The following is a 27,247-nucleotide window of genomic DNA, read 5'->3' as shown; positions in this document are numbered from 1 at the left end:
ATGGCGGGCTTCGCTCTCCTTCTCCGGGTCCTCGTCCTGCTGGTTCTCCTCGGCGGCGTCCCGGCTCAGAGGATCAGAGGCAAGTGAAGCAGATTAACCTTCGACCTCAGAGGGAGACTCCACCAATCAGGAGGGGGAGGAGGGGGAGGAGGGGGAGGAGGGGAGGCAGGAAAACAGGCTAGAGTAGAGAAATAACCAGTCTGGACTTCAGTCATGAACAGGGTGGAAGTCAACGGTACAATCAGCTTGAAGCTTAAAGGAGGGAAGTGAAGAGAAGTACGGAGGCTGTGAGGTGCAAAAACCTTTAAAATCACAAGAGCTGAAAGCTCTGGGAGTGTTGCACCATGGGAGTAAATCTGTTAACAGTATTAGAAGGATTCACAATCTGTAGTTTTTATTTATCCCGCAAACATTTTTACATGTTCATGGTTTCGCTGCAGGCTCACGCTGACTTTCATGTTTCTTGGTGTTTTGGTGTTTTCGGCGTGTCGGGTCGCGGCGTGCAGGTGTGTCGCCCCGCCCGCCGCCAGAAGGGGGCGGAGCTACGTTCTGATATAACCTGTGATTTTAGTCGTTATGTAAGACGATAAAATCCCCTCGGTCGCTGCGACTCGGGCTCGGAGAGGATTACCTCACCGGGCGAGAGACAGCCAAGAACAACAGGAGAGAGAGAGCGGAGCTACGGAGGCTCACGAGGGACAAAACCACCGAGTCAGTTAACGCTGTGAAACAGTTACGAACTGCAGGAAGAGTTTCCTGCTAAAATCCTGGTTCTGTGTGCTTTTATAAATGAATTCACTTATTGATTTATTGTCTGTCCACCTGACGACACGTCCAATCGGCCAACGTCTCCATAAACACCGTTAACCTGCAGCCAATAAACGTTAGGAAGCGTAAACACGACAACATTTACTAAAACACCACTGAGGTTCTGCTGCGTCAGACTTCTCCTCCGCTGAACAGGTCATATTTCACATGAAAACACTGTCCACATAAATAAAACATATGGTACAAAAAATGAGTAAAAAAGTCAAACTTTTCCTTCCTGTAATATTTTTATTAAAACATCGTGACAAACTTCTCGTATTTAGCAACAAACCTGGTTGTGATTAAAGTGACAAACACATTAATTCATTAATTATCAACAATTTAATTGACGTTCTTCATGGAGACTATTCGGATGACTTTAATGAGAAAACTTGTAGAAACACTGAAGTAAAAAAGTACTTTAACAACTTCACTCTCAGACTGACGGTGTGTTCAGTCAGTATTTTGTCATCAGTGGGCTTCCGTACTGTCCAGTTGAATTATCTGTTTGTCATGTTATCGCACAGAAACACAAACAGCTGCTGTCTGTTAAATGGAGGTTTTTCTGAGTGGAGTTCTGCACATACAGATAAACTCACAGCTGTTTCTGTTGAGCCTGTAGGGGGCGCCGGACCTCCCTCTGACTTTATGTTCATGAACGTTTAACGTTTTGATGATTTGGACGAACAGATGCTCCCTGGAGGTCTTAAAGCAGTTTTCAAACCTGGAGAGAGACCTGAAACTCCTAATGGTTCATCCTTTTGGTGGCCCTCTGCACACACACACCAGACTCCATTCACAAAAACAGTGATTTTAGCTCCCAGAACACAGGAGCTGCTGGTCTGCTGCTGCCTCCGTCAGTCAGTGTGTTTGTGTTGTTGTGTCACTTTGGTGTTTTAAAATGTTACTTTGGATTCAAACTAACATGTTAAAACACCAAAGTCACAGCAACTAGTGTAGGAACTGCCCTGTTCTGCGAGGGAGTAAAATTGCTTGTTTTGTGAATGCAGTCTGGTGTGTTTGCAGAGAGCGATATAACAGGTTGATCTCCAACACTTTTACTACCTTCCAGTCACTCAGACACCAGGATGTGGACAGAGAGGATCCAGGAGGAGAAACAGGGGAGTGACCCTTTAACTTAAAAGTGTGTAGGTGACCTGTGGGGGGGCGCTAGCTGTTTCTTACCCAGTGAGGCTCCAGTTGTTTTCACAGTTGTTTCTCCCCGACAGTTAAATGTTTTCTTTCAGGGTTCATTTCCCTCCAAACAGTTAACGATCCCAGTGAAACCAGTGAAACCAGCAGCAGCTCATTAGCCCCGACATGAAAGAGCCGTCGTTCCATCACACAGTTTTACAGCTGGAGCTAACGAGGGCCGCTGGCTGTGCCTCCCCACCAGACTCCATTCACTTTTTTGGCCTTTTTCCCGTCGAGGGCTGCAGGTGATTTCAGTCATTATCACCTGATTGGAAAACATTATCGACTTATCTTTAACGATCGATTATCGATTAGTGTGTACGGCTCATGACTCCTCTGTGGTTGGATCCTGGTCTGAGCTGGTACGGGGTATCGGACATGTAGATCCTAGTACTTTTTGTGGTACTTCCTTTAGTGCTGTGTTCTTTGTGATGTTTCCTGTCCTCTCTGAGTGACGCTGAGTAAAAAGTGAAAGATTTCAATGGAGTTTGGTAGAGTTGCAAAATGAGAATGATTTGATTTTAAAGTGTTGAAGTACTTTAAAAAGTGAACTTTTTAAAGTTAAAGATATTAAAGTCTGCTGGAGCAGGCCGTCCGTGTAAAAACGTGAAAGACTCCAGTGGAGTTTGGTTGAGAAACGGGTTGAACTTTTCCTTGCAGCACTTTGCCGCGCGCTGCTCCATCTCTTCAGTACTTCTCCTCTCCAGCTGTGAGGACGGTGCGAGCGGCTGGATTCCCGTCGGGCTGTTTGGACACCGAGGGGCTCCTGCAGGACGACTGCAGCAGGAAGACGTTCCCCCGACTTCCTCCGTGTTAAACACACAGTTTTTAGGGGCCTGAAGTCTTTCATGTCCACTTTTATCCCTCCGACAGGCTGCATGACTCCACATGTCCAGCCTGCAAACAGACGGTTCAGGAGCAGGGTCTGAGCGTGCAGCCGCCCGAGGCGCCACAGTAACTTAATCAGCTACACAAACAGTTCAGCAGCAGAACAATGATCCTCTGATGGAGCTCAGGCTCATCCCTCTAAAGGGACACTCCACCTATTTTAGGCCTTTAAGGGGCTTTTAGCTTTCAGCTCTCTGATACGGACACTTTTCATCTTGTTCTGCTCTGGATCCAAACACAGATGAAGTTTCTAGATATTCAAATATCAAAGCACTTTGACTATTTGACTGTGTGCAGGTTTTAATCTGATACCTAAAGTTTCAATCTTGACTTTAACTTTTTTTTGCAGAAGATAAAAAAGCAACACTTCTGTTGGAGCTCTGATGTCTGAGTAAAATCATGAAAAATTTGAATGGGGTTTGGTGGAAGATTACAGAATAATAATAATAATAATAATAATAATAATAATAATAATAATAATAATACACAATTATTGAACTCAACGTCTGCACTTTTTTGCCTGAAAATCAAAAACTAAAAAGAAATTTGAACATCTAAAAACTGGCCAAAGACTTGATCTGCCGATGAAGATTGTGTGATATGGTTGAAAGCTCCAGAAGTTTATTTATTTTATTCGAACAAACATGAAACATGAAAAGAGGCACTTTTTAAAAACATTCAGTGGTACGCCGTCTCTTTAAGAGCTGAAACAAACATTGGGAGCTTTTCATGCTCAGACGGACGTTTTTAGTTCACGAAGCCTCATGAAGGAGCTTCAGAGGACCTCGAGCTGTCGGGTCGTCTTCTGCAGACGAACTCCTGAAAACAACCAGCTGAGTTCTGCTGAATCAGACGTTCCACAGCTGTTTTCCTTGTCTCCTACATTTCCCATCATGCTTTGTCTCCATGAAAAGTGAGCCGAATTAGCAGTTAGCAGCTTCTGTCTGCAGAGGATGAACCAGCAGCTTCTGTCTGCAGAGGATGAACCCCTGGATGTTCAGACAGACCGAAGGAACCTTAAAAACAGGTTCTCTATGAGGTTCTGCACTGCGTCTTTCTAAGCGGATTTACAGACGATTATGGGATGGATCAGAGTTAATGATACATCCTCTGAAAGCTTAAGTCCTGCTGAATATAAAAACGTGGGTTCAGATTCTCCTGAGTTGTGAGTCAGTGACGTCTGAGCGTACTGTAATAATGTGCTTCAGAGTGGAAAAGAGAGAAGGTTTATAGTTCCTGAGGAGCCCGTAGGGACTGAAACATTCTGTACTTGTTAAACTTTTAAAAGTGGAGCGTGACGGGTCCACGTGCTGCGGGGACGCCAAACATGTTCATTAGCGTTGGTCCGCAGGCTCCGAGGGAAAACCATAGGAGCACATAAAACAGGGAGATATCTAAATGAGATATCCATCGGAGAGCCTGAGAACTGAATGCTCCTTCACTCGGGATAAAACTCAAACAGTAACAAGGAGCAAAAACAGACGAGAGGAAAACAGGAACGTTTTAGAACAAAGCAAACCTTTAGCGTGATATGGTCGAAAGCTCCAGAACAGCCGCTAAAGGACTAAAAAACCAAGGATCACAAAATGCAAAAGAACACACACACCAGACTCCACTGAAAAAAACACTAATTTTACCCCACAGGACAACGGAGCTGCTGGTCTGCTGCTGCCTCCATCAGTCAGTGTGTCTGTGGTTTTATGTGACTTCATGAGGTTTAGTTCATTTAGACTCAAACTAACATGTTAAAACAGTCACAGCTCTAAAATCCCTGTTTTAGTGAATGTAGTCTGGTGTGTGTGCTGTTTGTGGTTAAACCAGAAGGATCTTCCAGGTCTCTCTCTGTAGGGATCCTTTCTCTGTGGGATCCTCTCTCTGTAGGGATCCTTTCTCTGTAGGGATCCTCTCTCTGTAGGGATCCTTTCTCTGTAGGGATCCTCTCTCTGTAGGGATCCTTTTAGTGGACCTGCTCAGAAACAACATGCAGCAGCAGCCGAGGATCCAGAAAGTCAAAGACTTCCCTCCAGCCGATCGGCTTCGTCTGTTCGAGTGTTTCTCTTGTAATTAGCAGAACAATTTGGCAACGAGGCCGCCGGCGCTCTGTGGAGCAGCAGCAGGACTTCATCCCAAACTAATCCTTCTACGTCTGGAGTCTAAAACCTTTCTAACGTGTTTCTGTTCTTCTTCTCCTCCTCCTCAGTGCGCCGGCAGAACATGAAGGTCCGGATCAACGCCACCGGCGACACCATCGTCATGAAGTTCGTGCGTCCGAGTCCGGACGTGAAGCTGGAGGGCTACATCCTGGGCTACGGCAGCAGCATGTTCTCCAGGCAGCTCATCCAGCTGCCCGAGGACGGGAGGCCCTACGAGGCCGAGATGGGTGAGACAGGGGGGAGACAGAGGGGGGGAGACGGGGGGACACGGGGGTGAGACGGGGGGGACACGGGGTGAGACGGGGGGACACTGTTCCCTGCATGTCCAGAGGAACATGTGAGTGGAGTTTGGCCGACGGGGTTTTTCTGTCAGGTGTTTCGAACGTGTCCTCTCTGGGCTTCCGTACAGCTCCAGGTCACATGAGCACTGACTGAGGTCCTGAGGATCTGTGGGTCTGATGATCTGTGGGTCTGAGGATCTGAGGATCTGTGGGTCTGATGATCTGTGGATCTGAGGATCTGAGGATCTGTGGATCTGTGGGTCTGAGGATCTGTGAATCTGTGGGTCTGTGGATCTGTGGGTCTGAGGATCTGTGGATCTGTGGGTCTGAGGATCTGTGGGTCTGAGGATCTGAGGATCTGTGGGTCTGTGGGTCTGTGGATCTGTGGGTCTGAGGATCTGAGGATCTGTGGGTCTGTGGGTCTGTGGATCTGTGGGTCTGAGGATCTGAGGATCTGTGGGTCTGTGGATCTGAGGATCTGTGGGTCTGTGGATCTGAGGATCTGTGGGTCTGAGGATCTGTGGATCTGTGGGTCTGAGGATCTGTGGGTCTGACGATCTGAGGATCTGTGGATCTGTGGGTCTGAGGATCTGTGGGTCTGGTGATCTGTGGATCTGTGGATCTGTGGGTCTGAGGATCTGAGGATCTGTGGATCTGAGGATCTGTGGGTCTGAGGATCTGTGGGTCTGAGGATCTGAGGATCTGTGGATCTGAGAATCTGTGGGTCTGAGGATCTGTGGGTCTGATGATCTGTGGATCTGTGGATCTGAGGATCTGTGGATCTGTGGATCTGTGGGTCTGAGGATCTGTGAATCTGTGGGTCTGTGGGTCTGTGGATCTGAGGATCTGAGGATCTGTGGATCTGTGGGTCTGAGGATCTGTGGATCTGAGGATCTGTGGGTCTGTGGATCTGTGGGTCTGAGGATCTGTGAATCTGTGGGTCTGTGGGTCTGTGCATCTGAGGATCTGTGGATCTGTGGATCTGAGGATCTGAGGATCTGAGGATCTGTGGGTCTGAGGATCTGAGGATCTGTGGATCTGTGGGTCTATGGGTCTGAGGATCTGTGGGTCTGTGGATCTGTGGGTCTGAGGATCTGTGGGTCTGAGGATCTGTGAATCTGTGGGTCTGTGGGTCTGTGGATCTGAGGATCTGAGGATCTGTGGGTCTGTGGGTCTGTGGATCTGAGGATCTGAGGATCTGTGGGTCTGTGGGTCTGTGGATCTGAGGATCTGAGGATCTGTGGATCTGTGGATCTGAGGATCTGAGGATCTGTGGGTCTGTGGGTCTGAGGATCTGTGAATCTGAGGATCTGAGGATCTGTGGATCTGTGGGTCTATGGGTCTGAGGATCTGTGGGTCTGTGGATCTGTGGGTCTGAGGATCTGTGGGTCTGAGGATCTGTGAATCTGTGGGTCTGTGGGTCTGTGGATCTGAGGATCTGAGGATCTGTGGGTCTGTGGGTCTGTGGATCTGAGGATCTGAGGATCTGTGGGTCTGTGGGTCTGTGGATCTGAGGATCTGAGGATCTGTGGATCTGTGGATCTGAGGATCTGAGGATCTGTGGGTCTGTGGGTCTGAGGATCTGTGAATCTGTGGGTCTGTGGATCTGTGAATCTGTGGATCAAACCCTCAGACTGGTGGGAAAAGCAGACCGTGAGAAGCCGAGGCCTCGGCAGCAGGTGGCTCTGATCCCTCTTCTGATCGTTCTGTCACGGTGGGATCTGTTTCAGGCAGCGAATCATCGGGGGGGTTAACGGAGAACCTGCTGAGAGTCGTCCCTCAACACGTCGACTGTTTGCATTCTTACAAGGTTTTCTGGGTAAATGATTGTTTGAAATGGTCCAAATGTGAGTGAGGTTTGGTGCCCGGCCTCCGCTGACCACCGCTCTTCTAGTATTCCATTTAAAACGGTCCATACTTTGGCTGAAGTTGGTTTTGTGCTGGAAACTTCGACTCATTCTCTTAAAGCGAAAACAGCCCAAACATGCACAGGTTATATTATGGTCATATTTCTGTCTCTTCTGTGTTTGTCTTTAAGCTTCGGCTCTTCCTGATGAGAGCTCAGGGACCTTAGCTTCTTACCCTGTTTAAAAACGTCTAATATTTGGCTGGAGTTTGGTGGACAGACGCTCAGACGTGTACTGAATCTTTCATGATAATTCAGATCTGGGTTTCCATCGCTTTTTTGTGTTTTTGGCACCGTGTGACGTGGTGTGTTCAAGTGCAGCTGGGGAAATCAGACATCCCGGGATTCTGCGTTGCATGTACTTTCCGCTTTGTGGGTAAATTAAAGCCAGAAGATAAATGATAATCAGATACAAACAGTTTAGTTTGAGCTCCTCTGGGAGGCTTTTAATTCAATGTTTGTCTCTCTTCGCCGCTCTTTCTGCCCCGAGGCCACCTGTCAATCACGGCGTGTGGGCGGGGCCGCTCTGAAACGCTTGATGTGGTGTTTACCTTCCTGGTTAAAAGCCCTCAGCAGAGAACATCCATCAGCGGCTCAGGGGGACGTTCGACCGCACTGTTGACTCTTTAAATTCGACTCTGCCGGTGGTTTCAGGGTTTCGGCTTTTCCAGCCACGAGACGCAAACAGGGACTCGATAATTCAGTTTCCTCATCAGGTCACATGTTCTGCCCACCAAACCTCAGCCACGTTTGGGATGTTTCTAAACGTCCCTCCATTCTGGTCAACTAGAGGAAGAATTAGAGCAGAAAAGAAAGAAGTATTATCATAACATGAGCTGCAGATGTTTGCTTTGGTGCTGCTGTGTGCACCAGACTTCAGCCAAAATCTGAGCCATTTAAAAAAAAGCTTTAAGTTGAAAGATTGATGTCAAATGTCACGAGAGATTAATGAGCGGAAGAAGAAGTCCGTCTTATTTCTCTCTTTCGGTCTTCGTTAACTGACGTTTGACCTGTAAGAACAATTCTTTCAGTTACAGCAAAAGAAAAGGTAGAAATAAAAATGGCTCTCAGGTGTGTTTAACCTTCGTCACCTTCGTGACAAATGGAGCTGATAAATGTTCCAACAAGACGAGACAACGAACAGAACAAAGCTCAAACAAACAGCGACTGCTCGGCTCTGCAGGTGATTACAGGTGATTACAGGTGATTGATGAGGTCAGGAGGGGAGGGGGGGGCGGGGCGTGTTTCCACTCGTCGGCGTGTGAAGCTTTGAAGATTCAAACCAGGGTTTTTAGGGCAAAACAGCTCCAGGACTTTATCTTCAAATCTTCAAATTTTGAATGAAGTCTGGTGTGGGATGAGCCCAAATAAAGAGTTATTTTACAGTGTGTTCTGCTTGGCCTCCTTCCTGAGCTTTCAGCCAATAACCTGACAGTCCTCCCGCTCACACCCTTCACTCTTAATCCCGTTAACACCCGCGGCTTTTTGAAACATCCTGTTATTATTAACAGCAACACAACTTTATTTAAACGTCCTGCGGAGACGAGCTTTGAGTCGCTCATATCAGATCAGACCGTATTAGTTTTATTTTGAAGTGTACAAACAGTGAACTTGAACAACTTGAATAATAATAATTGATCTGATCTGAGAAATAAAGTCCTTACTGTTCATAAAAACATAGAAGAAGAAGACACAATATTGTTCATCTGCCCACCAAACTTCAGCCAAATCTTTGACATTTTAAACAGGATGAACAGCTAAAGTCCCTCCACTCTGCTCAAGCAGAAGAAAGAAGCATCATCACAATAGAAGCTGAGTTTGGCTGGTTGTTGCACCAGACTTCAGCCAAAGTTTGAGTGTTTTTAGACAAAGTTTCAAGTTGAAAGAAGAGCCGTTTGAAAGGACCGAGCCTCATGAAAATTACAATTTATTAAAGTTTGATTATATTTTCACGAGTTTGGGGACTTGTAACAAAATGGCGCCGCTTCCCTTCAGCCTGTGATTGATTGATTCTTAACTTAAAGCCCTAAAACGTTCCTCTGAATCCACGTTCTTGTTCCAGATGCGGAGCCAAAGTACCTGGTGGCCGTGCAGCCGATCCCAACCAACGACGTGAAGAAGCACTGCACAGGTAGGCCCGCCCACCACTTCCTGTTTGGTTCCAGGGGGCTCACAGGAAGCCTGACTCTGTCCTCACCTGTGTGCACAGGGAAGGTGAACCTGGAGAAGCCGCTCCACCTGGTGATCGGCTCCATCAGCCCGACGGCGGTGCTGCTGTCCTGGGGAAACTACCTGAAGACGCCGTACGAAGGGAACATCATGAACGAGTGTCTGGAGGACGGGTGAGATATTTATTTATATTTATATTATATTATGATGTAATGTTCATGAGAAAAAAAATTATTATGGAACAAATTCTGTCTCTAGCTGTGCAGATAACATTATATTGCTCTCTGCACACACACCAGACTACATTCACAAAAATACTAATTTTAGCTCCCAGGATTCAGGAGCTGTTGCTCTGCTGCTGCCTCCGTCAGTCAGTGTGTCTGTGTTGTTGTGTGAATTTGATGTTTTTTAAAAAGTTCCTTTCGATCTGAACTAATGTGTTACACCACCCAAGTCACAGAGACTAGAGCAGCAGCTCCTGTGTCCTGTTCTCTAAAACCCCTGTTTTAGTGAATGTAGTCTGGTGTGTGTGCTGTTTGTGGTTAAACCAAAAGGATCTTCCAGGTCTCTCTCTGTAGGGATCCTTTCCATGATGCTGTCACACACTTAGAATAACACTCTGAGCCTGTCAGTGGATCAAACAAGCTCTTTTAGTGGACCTACTTAAAAGACTGTTTTTGTCAATGGAGTCTGGTCATAGCAGCCCGTTTGGCAGCTACTAACTGAGGCTGCTGGACCAGTTCCAACACTTTTAGTGGACGCTGAGAAAGTTTGACCGCCTGTATTTGGCTCGTGTTGACCAGCAGAGCCTTCGACCAATCAGGACGACGACTGGTTCGCCTTAAAGCCCTGAAACTCTCTGCTGTGCTGAGTGACATTAAACGCCTCTTTTCCAGTCATCCGTGTTTTTTCCCTTCGCTGTCAAACCAGTTGGAGGAGCCGTCGGAAAGCCTGAGCCGCCGCCCGCCACCGCTTGGCCGCCTTATTAAACGCTAATGACAGTTCCTGCTGTGGACCGTTTGGCTGCTGCCGAACATTTCTTGGCGCTCTGCTGTGAAAAACACGACACGAGGGAGTGAAAGTGGAGAAGTGACCAGGACTAACAGCACCTGACGGGCTGAGGGCCCGTAGGTGTCGACGGGGTCTGAGGGCCCGTGGGTGTCGACGGGGTCTGAGGGCCCGTGGGTGTCGACGGGGTCTGAGGGCGTTTCCTGATGCCTTCGGTCGGAGGAGCTCTGATGAGTTCTTTACTCCAGATGCATCCAGCCATCAGGTTGGGGCTAGCTCACATGCTAACGGGGTTAGCCTTAGCGAGGCGTCGCTGATCAACGTTAAAACGTCTCATCAGCAGCTTTATGTGAGAGCTGTGTAGAAACAACGAGGACAGACGTCCGTTGTTTTACTTCTTCATCAAACTCTGGAGGAGGAACGTCGGCGTTTCCACCTGCCAGCCTTAGCTTGACGCTAACAGCTCCCTTAGCTTGAGGCTAATGGCTCCCTTAGCTTGACGCTAACGGCTCCCTTAGCTTGAGGCTAACAGCTCCCTTAGCTTGACGCTAACAGCTCCCTTAGCTTGGGGCTAACAGCTCCCTCTGGGTTTACTGTTCATTAGCTAATGTTAGCATCAACAGGCTAATTTGAGATGATCAGCATGTTGACACCATAAACTTGTTCACTTCCTGTCAGGTGTGAGTTTGCAGCTCGTTTTTTTTGTGACTGAACGTCATCAAACCTTCTTATGGCTCGTTTCTGTTTTAAAGGTTCTGACTGTTTGTGCTTCTGAAGGTTTACAGACACAAACTTACTGTAGCTGTTAGCATGCTAGCTAAAACCATAACGGACCGAGAACAGAACCCTGAGGAATCCCTGACGTGATTATTTACGTTTTTATGGAGATGACCATGTTGCTCTGAGTCTGCTGGATGAGGAAGTGGGTATCTGTTTGCTAACATGTTAGCCACCGCTGCTTTTACTACCTGCTAATGTGTCGGGTATGTTTTCGGTTTGTTCTGCTGCCCCGAGTGGCCAAAAACTTCGTTAGCGCTGCTGTAAGTACGTTTTTGAGAGTAACTCTGACTTCCCGCCCTCAGGTTCTACACCATCCGCTACCGAGAGAGAAACAGGAAGTGGATCTACCAGACCTGCCCGACCAGCGACACCGTCATCGACAACCTGAAGCCCAACACGCCGTATGAGTTCGGCGTTCGCTCCAACAAGGACGACCGCAGCGGCACGTGGAGCAAACCGGTCATCCACAACACCAACATGGGCAGTAAGGACCTCGCTGCTGTTCACGAAAAAAAATATCTGTACGAACTTTTCAGTCAGAGGCTTGATGCTAGCTTGGTGTTAGCTTCCAGAGTTTTGGTGTTGACGTCAGACGTTTCTGACTCCTCAGTCTGAGCGATAAAAACTAAAAAGTTCTTACTTTGCTTCACAGATAAGAATCCTCAGAAGCCGTACAAGCTACGAAATCCTCTCGCCAAGCCGCTGGTACGTAAACCTGCAGCGTGTTGGAACAAACACAGAGCATTTCAAAATAAATGTCGATTTCTTATGACTTTTTAATTCATTTATTTGTCTTTTAATTTCACTTGTATAGTTTTTATTTGTTGTGTTAAATTCTTATTAATGTATTAATCTTACTGTAATACTACATTACCCATGAGCCTCAGCAGTCTTCAGACAGCTCCAAAGCTCCAAAACGAACACAAAATTCAACGTTTATTCAAATTTTCTGGGTTCATCCACCAAACCTTCGTAACTCTGCTGTTATTTTTACAGCAGTGCATTCTGGGACTGGGATGATTTTAGACTCAAGCTTTGAGCCTGAAGTGAATCTTTCCTGTTTTTCAGAAACCTCTGGGGCCCCACGCCCTCTTCCCTCCTCGTCCTGGTGAGATTTGTCTGTTTTTGTTTTTATTTTACTTCCTCTTTAGCTGAGCGTGTTCGGGCCGCCGTCGTTAGAGGAATCTGTTTACTGGCGGTGCAGGTATGTCGACGACCTCCATCTGTTCTCAAGGTGATAAAACAGAGAATAGAAGCAGACGTGTTCAGGCGCCTCGAAAATATCTCACGTGAAATGTTTTACTAACGTCCAGACGGCTGATTTACTCCAAAATATTCAACTTACAATAAGATACATCTTCACGTCCAGCAGCTGGAACCAAAGATTTTACCGAATAAACAACTTTTTGTGTCAATTAGATGTAAAAAATATTTTAAAAAATCACTGATAGTGAAGTTGGAGGAAGTAACTGAGAGGAAATGAATCATTTTAATAATGAAGGATGAATTAAAGGGAAACGCCTGTGTTTTGTATCAAACCAGACTCCATTGACAAAAACAGTGATTTTACACAGGAGCTGCTGGTCTGCTGCTGCCTCCATCAGTTAGTTAGTTAGTGTTATTGTGTGACTTTGGTGCTTTAAACAGTCAGTTCAGATCCAACATGATATTTGTTTTACACACAACAACACACACACACACTACCTGATGGAGGCAGCAACAGACCAGCAGCTCCTGTGTTCTGGGAGCTAAAATCCCTGTTTTAGTGAATGTAGTCTGGTGTCTGAGGCAAGAACACAAATGATAAGTATGAACTTGGGGTTCAGACTTTAATAAATATCTTTTTAAACTGTGGTTTTGTTTGCAGCCCTGCACAACAGGACCCGACTCTCTCCTCTGCTCAAAAACCCGACTTTCCCTGGAGCTCCTCGCACTTCTTTTGGTGATTATCTCCTCCTGTTTGCACACACACACACACACACACACACACACTGCCTCCTCTCCTGCTCTTTATTCCTCCTCTCAGAGATGCACACACACACTTTGTCCTTGAAAGCTTCGTAGTCGGGTTTGACTGGTCGTAATAAAGTCCTATTTTTAATGTCCTGGTGTCCGAAGGACTGGTAGGTATTAAAAATGTTGGAACTGGTCCAGTAGATCACCTCAGTCACCAGACTCCATTGGTAAAAACTGTAATTTAAGCTGGAAGTGAACATGAGCTCCTGGTTTAGTTATTGTGACTTTGGTGTTTTAACATTGTTAATTTGAATCCAAACTGACCCTGTAAAACACCAAAGTGTCACAAAAACACAAACACACTAACTGAGAAAGGCAGCAACAGACCAGCAGCTCCTGTGTGCTGTGAGCTAAAATTAGTATTTTTCTCAATGGAGTCTGGTGTGTTTGAAGAGAGTGACATATTCAACGTTATAATAATAATAATATAATATCACAGCTTCTTTTTTATCAGCAAACTTTAGCTCAGCTGTTTTAGCCGGAGCTGTTTAACAAACAAAGTTGGTCACTTGACGACAGAACAAAATGAATGGTTCGTTGTGTCTCCTGTGTTCTGAGGTCACTCACGTCTGTTTGTTGGTTTCTAACATTAAAATGATCTCAGATCAGATCAGTCCGACCCGACTGCGGCTACAAACTGGGCTTCCAAACAAACCCATCATGTGTTCCTCTCCTTTCCAGCTTTTATTCTGACACTTCCCGCTTTTATTCTGACACTTCCTTCCTCTGAACCAATCACGTTATCCCCCACAGCGCCGCCTGAGAGCCACCAGGAAACGCTGCCTGTTCCCGCCTCTAAATGGCCTCGCGAGTCACTCGGTAACGACATGGACGCTCTTTCCCGTCTAACCCCCCCCCGCTCTCTCCGCAGCCTGCCCCCACCTGCTTCGGCTGAGCCGGGCGATGCACCTGGGAGGGGGCGGGGTCTGGGGCGTGCAGCTGTTGTGATTGGCTGCATGCGAGCATGCCTTGAGCCCGGTTAGAAAGTCGATTGGCGGCGTGGAGGTGATGTCGCTGGAGGTCAGGTGCTACCAGTAAGTCCACTTAGCCCCGCCCACCCTGAGTGCAGCAGGTTTACAGGTCATGTGACCACGGCGATGCTTCGTCTGTGCAGCTGAAGCCACCACTCCTCCTCTTCTTCTGCTTTTCTTCCTCCATCACTCCATCATGTTCTCCAGGTCCAGCAGAGTCCTGCACTCCAGAACCTGTTGAAGGAGAACGTCTGTGTTTTTAAACCTGGTTCTTATTTTAACACTTTGGGTCTGAAATGGCTGCTGGGACATCTGTTATATCTCTGCACACACACCAGAGTACATTCACTAAAACAAGGATTCAGGAGCTGCTGCTCTGCTGCTGCCTCCATCAGTCAGTGTGTTTGAGTTACTGAGTGACTTTGGTGTTTTAGAGAGTTAGTCTGGATCCGAACTAGTCTATTAAAACACCAAAGAGGCAGCAGCAGAGCAGCAGCTCTAAAATCCCTGTTTTAGTGAATGTAGTCTGGTGTGTGTGCTGTTTGTGGTTAAACCAAAAGGATCTTCCAGGTCTCTCTCTGTAGGGATCCTTTCCATGATGCTGTCACACACTTAGAATAACACTCTGAGCCTGTCAGTGGATCAAACAAGCTCTTTTAGTGGACCTACTGTGATCAGGTGCAGTTGTCCCAAAGGATCACGTTGCAGCCATTGCAGCCCGTTTGGTGTCTGCTGGCTGAGGTGATCTACTGGACCAGTTCCAACACTTTTACTACCTACCAGGCACTCAGACACCAGGATGTGGACACAGAGGATCATGGGTAGAAACACAGAGTTCTCCTTTAAGGAGGATTTTTCAATGAGCCATTGGGTTTCATTGTTGTTCTGAGAAACTGAGGCCTGATCAATAAATGATCTATAAATGATCAATAAATGATCTATAAATGATCTATAAATGTGATCATCCATCTGTCCGTCTGTCCTGTCGTCCCTGTGGCTGCTTCATGACGTTCGATCAGTCTGCATGAGATCAGGAAGCATGTCGGCCGTTCAGACGCAGACGTTGTTGGATTTTCCCTCCAACACAAGTCGCTCTGCCCCCCCCATTCCTACGAGGTTCGAGATCATGGGACGAAAACCTGATCCTCACTGACATAACACTCGTTTAGCTACTGTACCTTTAGAAGGTAGGACATCATCACGTCCGTTTGGGGATATTTAGCTTCTGTCGCCTTTGAAAACATTTAGATTCACATTCAGACATTTAAAGGCCGTTTTCTCTAAATTAGTTTTTTTCTCCACTTCAGCAAAGACACAAACTGTCCAGTTTTATTTCTATAACCTGAAGGATTTTACTCTTTATATATATAATATATCTAATATCACAGCCTGGAAGGTCTTTTTATGGCTGCTGACAGTACTTTCTGATCTATGAAGCCATTAAAAACAGGTTTCCTCTGTAAAAACCTTCTGGCTCTAATGTGGCAACAACATTGAACCTGCTTCATCCAGCGTTCAGGTTTCTGCTCTGGAAATATGCAAATGAGCAAATACTCAACTATATAAAACCTCATTTGCATATTTAAACATGTGTAATTAATGAACAGGAGACGTTTAATATTATCAGTAAATATGAAACTGATCAGAGTTTATATTAACGATCAGGGAATGAATCGTCTCCACCTGTTCACAGCTGATGTAAATAGATTTAAATTGGAATAAATGAAAAGGTCTGTTCTACGTCACTGCTGGAGGTGAATCTAAACGTGTCTCCGTCTCTCTTCAGTCGACCTAAAACCAAACTTTGGCGTCTTGATTGGAAGCTGATGATCAGACTCCCATGGTCACGGTACCTCTGTCCTCTCTCGCTCCAGACAAAGGAAACTCTGTTAGAAACGCCACCAACCGACCGGCGGATCGTCCTCCGGCCCTCCCCCAACTCCTGCCCACCAAAGCCCCTCCCGCCAACACCACAGCCTCCCCCCACCTTAAGTTACCGTCCAATGGCGACTCTCGTCAGGGGCAGACTACTAAGGCACCCTCTAATCCACCTGAGAAGCCTCGTAACCCTGCCGGTAATTTCCACCCACCAACTTCCCTTTTTTATTTGAATTTTTGTGAAATAATCGGCATGTTTTGGAAAACTGGATCTTGCTGAAAATGAGTTTGTGGTTTGAAAATAGTTGTTGTGACGGTGCACCGGCTGAGACAGGACCATAAAAAAGAAGCCCCCTGATAGTTAAGGGAATGCTACTGTATCTCCAACAGGCTTCATGGCCTCCATGGAAGTAAGAGTGTCATCTGCAAACAATTACATTTTAGAGGCTGAAGCTGCTGCCGATTAAGTGCCGTTTTACATTTGAATCTCTGAAATGTGGCTCAGTCAGAGAGAACCGTCCAATGACCCTTTGAGTCTTTAACTGATGTTTGAAAGAGCTAAATGCTTAAAGGATGTTTTATGTCTTTAAAAGCTAAAAACACGTGGCTCTCAAAATGTGAAGCCTTTTTTTGGAAAGCTGAGTTTGATAAAGATCTCCGTCCATCTTCCTTCGCTCATGGCAGCTTGTTTTTCTTCTTTAAAAAGGAACTGATGCTGATTTCTTTTGAAAATATTATTTCAAATTCAACAAGTTTGCAGCTTGAGCTTTTCAGAATGATCTATAACAGAATAACTGAGGGACCTGCACAAAAAAGAACAGTGTCATCTGCAAACAATTATGCCCTGAAAGCCAAACTGTTAATTACTGTTTTATATTTTTGAGGTAAATTTTACATTTTACGGTCGCTCTTTAAATCGTAAAACTTCCACTTGGAGGGCTGAAAGTGGTAAATCCCACCTTCCAGTTTCCACTTCTTACATTATTCTTTGTTTTCTTTTGAACTGTTTTACAGTTTCAAGTCTTGGTTCGGTATTTGGCTGCACTCACATCTGCAAGCAGTTACGATTTGAAGTCTGTTAATTAAAGAATCAGTATTTTAAAAATCTCCAACGTTGCACCTTGGACCACTAATTTCTCTTCATACCTTCTTTTTCTAGAGTGAATTAACACTGATTTCTGAACAACAGTATGTTTGCGGTTGTTCTGAGTCTTTGTGACTTTAATGGACTCCCTGTAGGACCTCCGTGAAAATAAGAGCATCATCTGCAAACAGTTGGTCCTGATTTAGCCAAAACTCTTTTTATGACTTTCAGACTGACTTTGTGTGATTAAGTATTATTTCTCAGTGTCATCAGATCAACAGGTTGTGGATCGTCTTTAAACTGAAAGTCTGACGTCTTCGTGGTGTTAAAACTTTTCTTTCCCACGCAGCTTTTGGCAAATCACAGGATGGATCGCCGCCGCTGAGATCAGCTCTGGCCAATGAGAGAGCCAAAAGTAGCAACTGGGGTAAAAATGGCCTCACGAAACGCTTGCACTCAGAGGCAGTCTTGCTCTTTCTGTCTGTGCTGTTCATCTGCAACCATCTCGTTCCCTCGAGCTTCCAGTCGGCTTCCAGACACGTTTGCCATGAATTTTTTGTCCACAGGAATGGCTGCTCACTCCGGGAGTCACAACCATTTAAACCCATCCCATCCAACATGGCCGCCAATGTCTGCATGCGGCGCACAATCTTCCAGTCATGGTTGCGTCATCCAAACTCACCAGCAGCTTAAATGACTGTGGTTTCCAAGATTGTGAGCGCTTAAAGACTCATCATGACCCCATCAGAGTTACGTTGAACTAAATGGTCCATTAGAGTAAAAACCTCCATCACTAACAACATCACCGCTCAGGGCTGCTGCAAGCAAAGCTTCACTGGCAACGCACATAAAGACGACACCAGATTGTAACGCAGGAAACTGCAACTTGTTTTTCATCTTTTAGGTCAAGGCAGCAAAAGAAACCTGCCTCCATCGCTGCCTTTTCAGCCCTACAAGCCGGCAGCAACCACCATTGCCAGATCCATGAGGCCTGCATCAAGAAAACCCCTCTTTCCCTTTTCTAGCGGCCCCCGACTGCCCCACTCCTCCTCTAGGCCCAGTAACTCTTCCCCGACCTCCGGGATGCTCGGGGGTAATCCTCCCTGTGCCTCACTCTTCACTCTTCTCAGCTTTCTGCCTTATCTACTGTTTGCCGCCTCCCTCTGAGTCGTCCGTCACATCTTTAGCTGCTCCCCACCAAAGGGACCTCATGTTTGGTCACACGTGAGTGCACAGGTCAGGAAGCTGCTGACATCACACAGGTGGTTTCAGCTCTCAGCGCTCTGACTGGTCAGTTCCTGGTTACCTGTGCACGCTCAGGTGAAGCTGTTGGCGTCACTGGATGGTTTCTGTGTCTGACGACTGTTTTAATTTCAAAGGGAATGAATGGAAACCCGGCGGGTCGGTTTAGTCTCCTCGCTGTGGTTCACGTCTGCTTTCAACACTTAGACTGTTTGACTCAGTTTGTTTGACCTGCTAAACGAACCCGACAGCTGAACAACCAAACACGTCAGGCGCCTGAACGTCTCATTTATTCTCTCACATCAAACAGACAAATAATTTACCTTCAGTCACGTCTGCTGATGAACTGCTCGCAGCTTTGTCACATTTAAAGCTCGTTCATAAAACAGGATGATTTCTAGGAGACGGGCTTGTTGGAAATGTAACCCTGACCAGGTACGAGGTTACACAAGTAACAAAACATGTTTTATTGCAAGTAAATAAATGTGATTCAAACTTCATTTATGCAAAACCAAAACCTTTGTTTGCCATCGAGCTGAATCTTGTGGTCACCACTTTTTTCAGCGTTGGCTCCGCCTCCAGTTTGGCTGAAGAAGATTTCTGAGAACATTTTAATGGGGAACAGTTGAAAGTTGAGCGAGTTGAGCGAGTGCAGGACCTGAGCGGTTGTTCTCATGTCGGGTTCAGTTTTCTTTCCCTCCGTAACACTGGCTTCTCTCCCAACAGTAAACGGACAGCCACACCGGGGCATTTCCCCGCCCAAACCGGCCTTATGGTCCCGACCTCGACTGGGTAAAAAGACCTCGTTTGTCTCTGTGTTCCATCATTAACCCTCCAGTCGCTTTTGCAGCATCTTCACCTCCCTGCAGCTCATGTTGGTGTTTGTGTCTCCATCGTTCTGTTCATTAATACTTCCATGTCCATCCGTCCGTCCGTCCGTGTTGCCTTTTGTCCGACATGTTTGTTGTCTCAGCTCGAGCTCCTGCAGGGTTTCACTGAGGCTTCTGGCAGCGACTTCTTCAAATAATCAAGTAGATGTTGAAGCTGCAGCTTGATTATTTGAGTTGGTTACATAAGTCCAGGAGCAGCAGCAGATGGTGGCGGTTTGGGGGGGTTCACATGTCTGGGTTTGGGTCTTCGGATGTTCGGCTACCGACTCGGTCTAAGAGCTGTGAAGTTAGGTCCGACTTTATTTTCAAACTCAGCTCCCCTCACTGGCTTTTTCTGGGGCTTCAGACTCCGTTAATCTGTCCATGTTTTCTTTAAAATCATCGTATTTCTGCAGATAAACTCAGTCGAATGAGGAAGACAGTGAGATGCAGCTGAAAGCCTCTAAAGCTTTTTACCTCAGAGGAAGAATCCTGAAATCTGAGCATCAAACAGACGAGTTAGATTTCCTGTCATTTCTTCACTTAATCTCACAGATCGTTACATAAAGACCCCCCGCCCCTCGTTAGGCCTTTAAATTCACACCGGGGACAATTCGCCATTTCTCAGGTCGCTCTAAAGGTCATGTGACTACTGCTCTTTAGCAGTGTTAGCGTTATGTCATGTGACCCTGGTGCCCCCCCCTCACATATTAGCGTTAGCTACATTAGAGTCAGTGCAGTTTAACAACCAATCCTCAAAGACTCTTTAGACCTTCTTAAATCTTTTTCCAGATAACGGAAGGCAGGCGGCCATCTTTGTTAGCATTAGCATTAGCTGGAGGACACAGGGCTCAGATCCTTTCTCTGGTGCAGCCGAATGAAGCTTGTTTCTTCTGGGGGGTTCGAGGAGTCGAGCAGCAGGACGTCGGCTCTTCAGTCGTTCCCTTTGTGAGTTTTTGTGTGGGGGCTGGAGTCGGTGCTCCGAGGCTGAACCGATGCTTCACTGGTGGTGGTTTACGTTGCATGTGATGGTGTGCATGAGCTGCTCTGTGGTGTCTCCCATTGGTTTGTGTTGTTTCTACGTTAACGACCAGAAAAGAACGTTTTTTTACAGGAACTTTGCGATAAAAATGTAAAACAGTGGAACTCCTGCAGAGTCTTGGTCCTCAGAGCTGAGCCAAAGCTGCTCCTCCTGCTCTGGTCAGTTTTAACGGCGATGCGTCTTCTGCTGCAGTGAACAACTCATTACCGGAGGACAGGAAGTCCAAGCTCCCCGACACCTTCGCCCGCTCGAGTCCTGCCGGCGCCGAGCGGCGTTACGGTTGGTAAAGGCATGAGATTTGCCCGCCTGCACCCACAACTTGTTGCACATGCTGCGAGTGGACTGAGGCTTCGGGCTGCATGGCGTCGGTGTCCAGAGGCGAATCTTCAAGGCGACCAGCTTCAAAGCTTTGTCCAGACGCTGGCCAAAATACCTCCCTTCATATCGTTAGCTTACTTTGCAGAGCTTTGCGCTTTTTCCCGCCGCAGAATCTGAAAGAAGCTGCCGTTGATTCCCAGCGATGAACCCGTCCGAGCTTCGGCCTTTGCTTCCTGCCTGACAGCGAGCGTCTGAGCTTCAGACCTGCTGCTGTTTCGATAAACCCTCACGCAGCATGGCGTGCGTCACGGCGTTGCTTGTTTTAATGCAGGACTGTTTGTGAACAGAGAAAACCAGAGCAGTTTGCTCCATCAGTGTCGTACTGTGACCTGACCGCTTCCTCCCAGCATGAAGAGATTATTCAGCCAGCGGCTCCATGTTTGGACAGAAAACTCCGCAATAACAGAAGCTTTAATCGGAGAGATAACTGAGCAGCGTCAGGCGTGTTTACATGAGTCTGATTGGGAGGAATGAGTCTGGTTCATGTTACCAGCTGAAAACCTCCAGGACTCCTTCAACTTTCATGTTTCTGACTTCGCATTTATTCCATTTAGTTTTGGACGACCGTCAACTCCTTGATTGTGAAGAATTTTGGCTTCTCCTTAAATGGGAGCTTGTGGGGGGGGGGGGTAATTGGCTGCAGATCCTGGATTCCATGTTGGACTTTTAGAAAAACACGGAGGAATTACACGGGATTGTTCATGTTTTCAGGGTCATTTGGCGTTTGGAGGCGGGTGTCAGGTTCCACCTTGGGGAGGGAAAAGCAGATTTTCCAGGAGATTAAGGAGCATCTAGGTAGAAAACAGAGCCGCAGCGCTGAAAGCTTCACTCAGCGCCTTGTTGAGACAGAGAGTGTCTGATCACCTGTCCGTCACCTGTCAGCTGATGTTATTGTTGGTTGGAGGAGCGTTCCGCTGTTTTCCATTAGCGGAGCAGGTCTAACCACCTTTGGAGGCCTTCGGGTGAAGGATGATGAATGATGTGTTGTGTTTGCTGCAGGGTCTCCGGCTCGCCCGTCCATAGCCATCAACAAGAAACTGAACCTGGTGGGGAAACCTGGAGAGACAGGTGAGGACGACAGCATGGTGGCAGGTTGTGTCCCGGGTGTCGCAGGTATCCACCTGAACAGCCTTTACCTGTTCTCCACCAGACAAGCTGAACAACTTCAAGCAGACGGACAAGCTGCCGATCCTGAAGCCCAAACTGCCGCCGGCGACCGTCAAGCCGACCAAACAGGAGCGGAAACAGACGACAACCGTCGCGCCGACGACAGCTGGTACGAAGATCTGCTCTGTGTCATGTGACACGGGGAACTAGACGAGCACAAAGAGGGAATGATTCTTTATTTAAGGTGATAATCTTCTGTCTGTTCACGTCTTCGTTCAGCCAGTCGACAGGAAAGCTGGGAGGAGTCGGAGCTGTTTAAACCCCAGCCGGCCTCTGACGTCGACGCCCTGGGGAAGAAGCGTTTTGTGGGTAAGTGACCGAGAAAAGCCTCACAGGAAACTGACCCCCCCACCGGCCGACTAACCGCCCCCCTCCTCCCCTCGAAGCGCCTCACGTCGTCTACCAGACGGGGAAGAAGCCGGACGAGCCGTGCTCCATCACCTCCTCCCTCAACTACTTCCCCGAGGACGAGGCCGGCGAGGCCAACGTCACGGCCCCGCCCAGGTCCCCGCCCTCCAACCTCACCGTGGTGACGGTGGAGGGATGCCCGTCCTTCATCATCCTGGACTGGGAGAAAACCGACAACGACACCACCGGTACGAAGAAACTAAAATATGTCAGACAGAGAAAAGACATCTTTTAGTTGTCTGAGACCTGGAAGATCCTTTTGGTTTAACCACAATCAGCCGTTCTATCGCTCTCTGCACACACACCAGACTACATTCACTAAAACAGGGATTTTAGAGCTGCTGTTCTGCTGCTGCCTCCATCAGTCAGTGTGTTTGTGTTGTTGTGTGACTTTGGTGTTTTAAAGGGTTTGATCAGATTCAAACTAACATTAAAAAAAATAACAAAGCCACTGAAACCACTATAGCAGCTCCTGTGTTCTGTGAATGTAGTCTGGTGTGTTATAGCGGTTGTTTGTGGTTAAAGGATGTTCCAGGTGTGTTTAGACACCTGAAAACAGGACGCCCTTTATGAGTGTTGTCCCTCCCGTCAGAGTATGAAGTCATCTCCACCACTAAAGGACCCGACGGCGAGCAGGTTTCCATCCTGACCACCAACCAGACGCACACGGCGGTGGAGAACCTCAAACCGGAGAGCAGGTACGTTCGATCCTCGAGTGCCTCAGGTGGAGACCAGGTTCCCTGAAGCTGTGTTATGTGACAGAAAGGTCTGGCAGGAACGTCGTCCGTCTCTGCTCCGCCGCTCAGCTGTCCAAACACGGCGAGCAGTCAGCGGGTCGCCCAGACGACCCCCCAGTTACAGAGAGCAGAGCGTCATCACGCCGATGACGGGATGAGCTAACTCTGTTAGCAGTACAAGTACCAATAAAACACAGTACAAGTACTCTGTTAGCAGTACAAGTACCAATAAAACACAGTACAAGTACTCTGTTAGCAGTACAAGTACCAATAAAACACAGTACAAGTACTCTGTTAGCAGTACAAGTACTCTGTTAGCAGTACAAGTACCAATAAAACACAGTACAAATACTCTGTTAGCAGTACAAGTACTCTGTTAGCAGTACAAGTACCAATAAAACACAGTAAAAGTACTCTGTTAGCAGTACAAGTACCAATAAAACACAGTACAAGTACTCTGTTAGCAGTACAAGTACTCTGTTAGCAGTACAAGTACCAATAAAACACAGTACAAGTACTCTGTTAGCAGTACAAGTACCAATAAAACACAGTACAAGTACTCTGTTAGCACTCCGACGATCTTCCTCAGTGAACCAGAGCTATGACTAATAGCCATCTCATTAGTATGCGTGTCTCCGTTAATTAATCCTGTAACCGCTCTCAGGTGTGTTCATGTGTTTGTTTGCTTTGTTACCATAGTTACGAGTTTAAGGTGAAGCCGAAGAACGAGCTGGGTGCCGGTCCCCCCAGTGACCCGGTGTCCTTCAGCACCGAGTCGGGTACGTTTGATTTACACTCTCTCACAACATAACCATCGTTAAACACACCAGACTCCATTCACTAAAACAGGGATTTTAGCTCCCAGAACACAGGAGCTGCTGCTCTGCTTGTTGTGACTCTTTAACCCTTTAAAACACCAAAGTCACTCAGTAACACAGACACACTGACTGATGGAGGCAGCAGCAGACCAGCAGCTCCTGTGTTCTGGGAGCTAAAATGAGTGTTTTTATGAATGGAGTCTGGTCATTGCAGCCCGTTTGGTGGCTGCTGGCTGAGGTGATCTACTGGACCAGTTCCAACACTTTTACTACCTACCAGTCATTTTACCCATTAAAGTGTCCAAGTTGCTGCTAAAACTCTCTGTTCTTTGCTTCCGTTAACCAGCCGACCCGCGGGTGAGCGAGAACGTCTCAGGTAAGGTTCAGTACCGCCACACGTGGTCCACATGTTGGCGGCCGTCAGGACATCGTGGTCAAACCTTCCTGTCTCTGCAGGTAAAGACGCCATCTGGACTCAGTTCCCCTTCAAGACGGACTCGTACTCCGACTGCCACGGCAAACAGTACGTGAAGAGGACCTGGTACCGCAAGTTTGTCGGCGTCCAGCTGTGCAACTCGCTGAGGTACAAGATCTACCTGAGCGACTCTCTCAACGGTGAGTCCACGCCCCCCACTTTACCCCCCGCTGTGCACCTGAGCCCGTGCTGACCCGCCTCCGCTCGTTTCAGGTAAATTCCACAACATCGGAGATCAGACGGGCTTCGGCGAGGATCACTGTCAGTTCGTCGACTCGTTCCTGGACGGACGGACGGGCAGGCAGCTCCGCGCCGACCAGCTCCCGCCCAGACCGGGTAAACACTTCACCTGTGCTGAAGTCCACCTGTCTTTAACGTGGCTCACTTTGTTTCTCTTCAACACGTTCATCAGTTTGATCTCAGAGAAGACGTCGTAGATGTATATTCTGTGAGATTAAACCGTTTCCGATAAACAAACCTGATCTGCGGTCAGTGACCTCGTGGCGAAGGCTGGGAACTCAAACCGCTCTGTCGTCTTTCCTCGCCAGGTTTCTACAGAGCCGTGCGCCAGGAGCCCGTCCACTTCGGCCAGATCGGCGGACAGTCCCACGTCAGCTACGTCTCGTGGTACGAGTGTGGGACGCCCATCCCGGGGAAATGGTGAACACGCCGAGGGGGAAGATGCGGGGCCCGGGCTGGGATGGCGACCGCGGCGGGGGTCCGCCCGGATCCTCGCCAGCTTTACCCAGTGCTGTAAAAACATGTAGAGGACAGTAAGGAGAGAGCATGTTCGAGTACGTAGCAGCAAACACGCCTCGTCCTTACAGTTTATCGGCTGGAGTGCAGGAAGAAGAGGATCCGTGGAGGTGTGCCCGCCCTCTGCGGAGTGGGGGGGCGGCAGACTCACGCTAGATATATTTTATTTTGTGTTAAAAATGGGAAGCTGGCTCCCTGGATTACTATTTTCATAACGTGTGAGATGTTATTTATCTAAAGGTCTTTGAGACGTCAGGGCTCCTGCTGCTCCTCACAACATTTAGTTTGTTTCCAGTCGAGCTCGTTCCTGTCGGTTAGCACCAAAGGTGTTTTTAAACCAGGGCCCTGTTTGTCCACATCCTGGTGTAAAACACTGGTGGGTACTGAAAGTGGTGGAACTGGTCCAGTGGATCACCTCAGCCACCAGACTCCATTCACAAAAACAGGAATTTAAACTACGTCCACTAAAAGTGCTTGTTTGATCCACTGATAGTGGATCAAACAAGCTCTCAGTGTGTGACAGCATCATGGAAAGGATCCCTACAGAGAGAGACCTGGAAGATCCTTTTGGTTTAACCACAAACAGCACACACACCAGACTACATTCACTAAAACAGGGATTTTAGAGCTGCTGCTCTGCTGTTGCTCCTAAATCTGCTTTTAAAACACCAAAGTCACACAATAATACAAACAGACGACCTGATGGAGGCAGCAGCAGAGCAGCAGCTCCTGTGTTCTGGGAGCTAAAATTCAGGTTTTTTTTTCAATGCAGTCTGGTCATTGCAGCCCGTTTGGTGGCTGCTGGCTGAGGTGATCTACTGGACCAGTTCCAACACTTTTACTGCCTACCAGTCACTCAGACACCAGGATGAGGACACAGAGGATCATGGGTAGAAACAGTGGATTCACCCTTTAAAATTGACGGGCTCAGGCGACGTCCTGCTCGACATTCTTACAGGTCGATTGGTTCCAGTTAAACCAGTGTGTTACTGGAGGCTTAAACCAGCAGACTGGTGCACAGCCCGGCTGCTCGTGGGGAGAACTTGTGCTACGTGTGATAAACTTGCTGGATATTTTTCTGCCTCATGCATGTTGATGCTCTGAGTTCGTTCGCCTTCAACTACAAACCCTGAAAATATACCCAACATTTATAATTCAGGATGTTTTCATCAATATTTCTTTGGTCCATTGATGAAAAAACACCAAAAAGCTCACGTTAGCCCGGAGCGCTAACGTGAGCTTCAGGAATCTTTAAGTCAGCATGAGAAAGATTAAGAATAAAATCTTGCCGTGCTGATATTCTGGAACAAATCAATCATTTTTAGGAAACACAAACGGCTGAATGTCGTCGGTCAGCCGTCAGACGAGTTGCTCAAACCGTCGTTCACTTGCAGTTTGCACAACAGAAGCGTATTTATGTGAATATGGAGAGAAGGAATTTGATCAATACATTTTTACAGATGCATTTCTTACCGAGGCCTCTTTAGCTGTCCCATAACGTGCTAACATGCTCATGCTAACGCAGGACGGGAAGCTAGCTACGCAGCCTGTTAGCTAAAATAACTGCGTTTGAACCAAACACTCAGACTTAGCTTGGTGGGTGTTTCTAGCACGAAGAAAGCATGCTAGCGTTGTTAGCATTGATATAGCAGTGACCAAGTGGTCCCGCTGCAATGTAGCTAACGTTATCAGATTAAAAACAAACTGGCAGAATGAAAATCCTCTGAATTTAACGTGGAAAACGTTTGGTCAGTCGGCCGTAAAGCAGCTGATGTTATGAACGCTAACCGCGCTGGATCAGTGCTAGCAGCTAACACGCTAATCATGTCTGTATAATTGCTGGTGGCTGCCGCTAATTTCCCGTCCCGCCGCCAACCGTCACCATACCGACCACAACAGTAATGCTTTACTGTGGAGGGTTGTCGTGGTGGGGTACGCCACCAGAGGCGACGCAGGGCGTTTTCTCGTTCTTCCGTACGACGGAGCGCGTGGTTGGACGCAGTTTTCAGAGTATAAAACAGCGAAGTGTGCCTTTAGCTTTCAGCTGGAGTCCCGACTGTATTCATGCGTAGACCCGTTACTATAAAACATTTAAAGCGAGCATTTTGTAAAGAAAAGGAGAACGTACGTTAGCATGAGGCTGCGCTGTGGGTGTTTTTCTACTTATGTTTGTTTCTATATTGATTTTCAACAATAAAGAAGTTTTGATTTGTTTTTTAA

General features: G+C 47.3%; 1 protein-coding gene across 1 annotated transcript; it reads left to right on the top strand.

Moving 5' to 3' along the window:
- Nucleotides 1-27,247, top strand: abi3bpb (ABI family, member 3 (NESH) binding protein b). Its single transcript, XM_070855590.1, has 24 exons — nucleotides 1-79; nucleotides 5,090-5,269; nucleotides 9,292-9,360; nucleotides 9,439-9,571; nucleotides 11,489-11,670; nucleotides 11,839-11,891; nucleotides 12,255-12,294; nucleotides 13,054-13,128; nucleotides 13,956-14,021; nucleotides 16,048-16,248; nucleotides 17,485-17,562; nucleotides 18,040-18,228; nucleotides 19,104-19,169; nucleotides 20,481-20,567; nucleotides 21,666-21,734; nucleotides 21,817-21,942; nucleotides 22,053-22,142; nucleotides 22,220-22,429; nucleotides 22,834-22,939; nucleotides 23,678-23,757; nucleotides 24,143-24,172; nucleotides 24,253-24,411; nucleotides 24,485-24,607; nucleotides 24,820-27,247. The coding sequence occupies exons 1-24, from the start codon at nucleotides 1-3 to the stop codon at nucleotides 24,933-24,935; spliced, it is 2,607 nt and encodes an 868-aa protein (XP_070711691.1). The 3' UTR covers nucleotides 24,936-27,247.

The sequence above is a fragment of the Pempheris klunzingeri genome, chromosome 24, assembly GCF_042242105.1.
Source record: "Pempheris klunzingeri isolate RE-2024b chromosome 24, fPemKlu1.hap1, whole genome shotgun sequence".
NCBI lineage: Eukaryota > Metazoa > Chordata > Actinopteri > Acropomatiformes > Pempheridae > Pempheris > Pempheris klunzingeri.
Note: the sequence above shows the minus strand (reverse complement) of the source record. Positions and strands in the feature narration are given on the sequence as shown.

Excerpts from the sequence above, each read along its gene's own strand:
- abi3bpb (XM_070855590.1), top strand. The coding sequence starts at position 1 with ATGGCGGGCTTCGCTCTCCTTCTCCGGGTCCTCGTCCTGCTGGTTCTC. Across the intron at positions 19,170-20,480 it reads ATGGTCCCGACCTCGACTGG|TGAACAACTCATTACCGGAG; the intron begins GTAAAAAGACCT and ends CTTCTGCTGCAG. Across the intron at positions 22,940-23,677 it reads AACCTCAAACCGGAGAGCAG|TTACGAGTTTAAGGTGAAGC; the intron begins GTACGTTCGATC and ends TTGTTACCATAG.